The sequence below is a fragment of the Cryptotermes secundus genome, unplaced genomic scaffold (genome assembly GCF_002891405.2).
Source record: "Cryptotermes secundus unplaced genomic scaffold, Csec_1.0 scaffold1258, whole genome shotgun sequence".
Lineage (NCBI taxonomy): Eukaryota > Metazoa > Arthropoda > Insecta > Blattodea > Kalotermitidae > Cryptotermes > Cryptotermes secundus.
The window spans coordinates 233996-238720 of NW_019723324.1; the positions used below are offsets into that span (position 1 = coordinate 233996).

The 4725-nt window shown below is 39.4% G+C and overlaps 1 protein-coding gene across 1 annotated transcript in view; it reads right to left on the reverse strand.

The window, feature by feature from the left end:
• Window positions 1-4725, reverse strand: part of LOC111861864 (protein sidekick) — a gene marked incomplete in the record, with an annotated part of 210972 nt that overhangs the window by 84438 nt on the left and 121809 nt on the right. Inside the window, 1 exon segment of the mRNA XM_033750483.1 lies at window positions 3589-3744. Coding sequence (XP_033606374.1) covers window positions 3589-3744 — 156 coding nt within the window.

The window sequence follows — 4725 nt, forward strand, 5'->3', positions numbered from 1 at the left end:
GGCAACATTCCGGCAGATGACGCAGGCGGGAAGACAGACACTCCATGCAGATGGTGGCCAAAAATTATGTAAGTAGGACATAATTTTCTACTTTAAAATTTAATTTTATATAACGTTGCCACGCGCGGACTCTGCGACATCATATGTCGTCATTCGTACCGGGGACATTCTTTTAACGACGACATACGTTGTCTTTAGTCGTTTAAAGGTTAAATACAGGTAGACCTATAGTATTATGAAGGTACAGTATTACAGTACTACTTTTAATAACATTTGTCTTAACCGGGTTTTCGATTAATCGTGATTTCCATTCCCACCATTATCCTGGATAATCGAGAGTTGACTGTACATCTACTATGTGAACCAGGGTAGGTCATACCTTGCGTAAGCAACATTATGGAAGACAAGCCCTGTGTAAGAATGTTTGAATTTCCCACCAGTTTATGAATACCAAAAGTATGTTCAAAACAGAATCAAGCAACTTTCTAAAGACACTGTAATGGTCTAAGACACTGACTGACCATGACAAACCCTTGTTCCCATAGTAGGTACAGCACATCTATATCAACATGATACAGATGTTCTAGCACTCCATGATTTATATACATGCACACACGTGTATTGATCTAATTTATATGCACAAGATGCATATAGGAGTGGCATGCAACACACAAATACAGCAAATACTTAATATGGTGACTGTTAGTTGTAAGATTAAAAGCAAAGTAAGCAGCAAGTGTAAAGCTTTGCTTATAGAAACAGTGAGACAAATTAATTTATGATCAAAGATGAAAATGTAAGACACACAAACACACCCAATTCCTCTACATGTATCAATACTGCTCTTCTACTCTGAAGATGGAGGCAGCAGTTTTCTCAGGAATTTTTCTGGTTCATATCTACAAAAGTGCACAGTGTAACATCCCAGAGAACAGACATCTTCACTTTCACCTCCATGAGAAAAGTGCACAGTGTAACATCCCAGAGAACAGACATCTTCACTTTCACCTCCATGAGAACCCCAAATATCACAAGACAGTATGGAGTTATAAATCATCCTAGCCACTCAAAACCATAGACTAAACAAATATCATCTGTACAGTACACAAAAAAGATTCTAAAGTATTCTAACAATGGTGTATGACACTCAGGATTACTAAGTTTTTGGACTTTGTCAATCGTCCTCTATTCTAAAGAACAAAAAAATAACGCAACATTTCAGAAACTGGATTGTCTCTGTCCTCAAGTGAGGGGGGGCCAGAGATACCCATTCTGTTAGGTCCCTCAGAAAGAGCTGAACTAAGCCAGGGTCTAGTGATTTCTTATGGACCCAACAGAGTGGGTGTCTCCTACACCCCTCCCCTGAGGACAGTAACAGGTCCTGTTTCTGAAACGTTCTGTTCTTCTATGGTCTTTAGAATACTGGACGATTGACAAAGCCCAAAAATCCAGTAATCCAGAACAATAAATTATATTTATTCCCACATCATTTATTTGAGACTGTAGCCTGTTACTGTTATAATTCTGATTCATGATACAAGTAGCATGAAGCCCATTGAAATAATAATGGGAAACTGTAAAAGCCAGAGTTCATGAAAAATACAGAACCTCAGTCACTTGTGAAACTCTGACCTCTACACCAAGATTACTACATTTTACAGAATAACAACATGCACCAAATGATACAGCTATCAAGGTTTGAGGAAAAATGTCATCGAAAATACCCTACCTGTCTTCCTCTTCAATTTATTTCAGTCATAATGTTATAAGTGTACCTCTCAGTGATTAACAGATCTGGCCCTCACATACAAAATAAACATTAACAGACAGTCCATAAATTTCACAGAGTTATTACTTTGACATTACTGACATGTACTCCATTTTCCCCCCATACGCACCTTCCCCTGTGTCAATACTGGCACATGTTAGTCTTATTTACGACAAATGGGTGGAACCTTTGAAACAAACAGTTTCCATCTCTGACTACACACGCCATAGGTATCCCCTCCTCTGAGCCACTCTTATGCAGTGTCCCAGGAGGAGAGGTCAATATTCTCGGAGGTCACAGAATCAGTCATTCATAGCAAAAAATGATATACATACATGCATCCTATTCTGAACAGTTTCCGAGACAGAGCTATTCAATGTACACTGTACAGACGGGCAACACGCCATGTCCTCACACAAGTTGTAAAGTGGACTGACATTGATGTTGACGGTGGAATTTTCGAAAATGTATTATACTAGGTAAACTGTACCAACTGTGTCACATGAACAATAAATACTGAAATTAGAAACACTACGTAATATCTCTTTCTTATCAACAGTTTTGGAACTGTACAGAGAAATAACTCTATCTTCTTGTGACTGTACAGGAACATTTTATAGCTCACTGTAGGCATAAGAAAGCTGTAAAGCTATTTAGGTTCTTGATGTCACTGTACAGCCTGATAGGGACCTGCAACAATTTGAAAAACTGCACTTTTTGCTGACCGGAACAGATCATAGATGGGGGAGCTGGGTTCCCAGTAAATTTATGTATTATTTTAGGGGGCTATAATATCATGAGGTTTGGTAACTCCTGACTTATGAAATTATTACTTCCTTTGTTTTGGAGTGAAGATTAAAGAAATTCCTGAATAATTGCTTCATATTAGATCTGCATCACAAATAAACTATAACACACTGATTGACTCTTAGGCATTATCCATCATCTTATTTTTTAAAACAGTGCTTCAGAGACTGATTCTGTCTGCATCCCAGGGTAAAAAGCAGCACAGAGATCGAGAATAGATCTATCAATGTGGCCCAATTGAGAAGGCAGCTGTAGAGTCCAGTCTCCAGAACGCTGTTTTAAACAAAAAGAGAACTGTGGATAACACAACAGAAGTTAATCATAATCTTATTATAACATTGTCACGAATCTTTAGATCCAATAAATTATAACTGAAAACTGAGAAACAACTTCTAAATATTATCTTTAATTTTAGTAGTGTAACTTTAATTTTTGTTGAAGAATGATATATACCAATAAAAATAATCTAAAAATTGTCATTCAACTCAGATTTCAACCTGAACTTCAGAATATTTCTTAGAGGACAAACTAAAATTGTCTCTGTGCTTAGTTAAGCATGATGCCACGTACAGATATGTGGAGTGGAGGTGTAGCTCCATTCACTCATAACCCCCCTCTCCCGCCCTCCCCAATCTCTGTCTGTCTGTTTAAAACTCTTATGATTTCCATATCCATGAGTTCTGTAACCAAGTTTGGATCAACAGAATGTGAATATATGATGATGATGACAATGATGATGTGGACAATTATCTTCATGCCCTAGTGACCTTCCTCCCTGGAACACAGCCCATGCCAGGAATCAATTTCCACCCCTAGGGTTGTCAAGGCTGTAGCCTAATCACTATGTTAAACCACACGGAATACAGTACAATAATATGTCTTCTTGTAAAACCAAGACAAGTTTACACAAAAGGAACAATAAACTTCTCTGTCAGGGAAGTCCATGCCTGCACACACTGTGATGGTCACATTACAATAAGATGTCAACTGCACATTCCATGCCTTTCCCTCACCTAAGACAGTCAAGTAGGCTGAGGCATGCACCTCGCCCGCCTCATTAGCACGAATACAAGTGTAGTGACCAGCATCACCTTCCTTCACCGCAGCAACTAGAAGATCACCTGGATCCAGCACCTGCACTCGCCCTGATGGTTCCACTGCTTTGTTGTCTGAAAAAAATCCATTGTCTGTCTCCTCAGAAAACCTATTCTCTGTCTAAAACATATCTGAGGGTACATCATGACTTGGGTGGGCAGCCTCATGGAAGAAAAGTCCTTTGTGTTCAACAGAACCTCTGGTATGGTTATTTCAGTTCCCATCGTATGCTGAAAATCCAGTCTAGTAACTTTGTAATGATGGCATAATGATCTACGTTACTATCTGTTGACAACACAACCTCAAAGACAATTTAGACACACAGTACACTGCTACACATACAGGTAAGCAAACTAGCTCTAGTAAGTGAACCAAGCATACAAAGTGCATGTTCTTTGAGAAATGACAAGGAAGATAGCTGCAACTATTTTTGTCTGCACCGATGCTGCATTTAAGTGTAATATGGCTTAACCCTTTCCATGCTATGGACATATGTATACATCCACTAATGTCACATTACATTGCATTACATTACATATACAGAGTGTCCCAGGAGGAATGGACCAAACTTCAGGAGGGCGTTCCTTATGTTAAAGTTTGCCAATATAACCCAAAACACCTATGTCCAAAGTTGAACAGTTACGGAGATAATGGCTCGAGAAAAGTGTGGTCTTCTTGCAGGTCCACGCACTATAGCTATCAGCTGAGACCCCTATCTGTTTGTCCTTGAGTGCTGTGAGTCACTAGCTGTAAGCTCATTCGCTACCTACCAGAGCCTACAGATTACGTTGCGGCGGGGTCGTGAATGGGTGGTAAATTAGTTGTGTGATGAGTTGCTGAAATGCTTCTTGTGTTTTCACATGTGGACTATTGTGATATGCATTTTGTGTGTGGATTTTGCGGTCGCAATGCACGTGCTGCTGTTGAAGAATACCAAAGGCGTTTTCCCGATCGAAGGATTCCATCTCGAAGTGTATTTACGCGAATTCACCAGACATTGCGTGATACTGGTTCTCTTGCAAGTGTTTCTGTGCACTCTGAAAGGCAGGATGTAC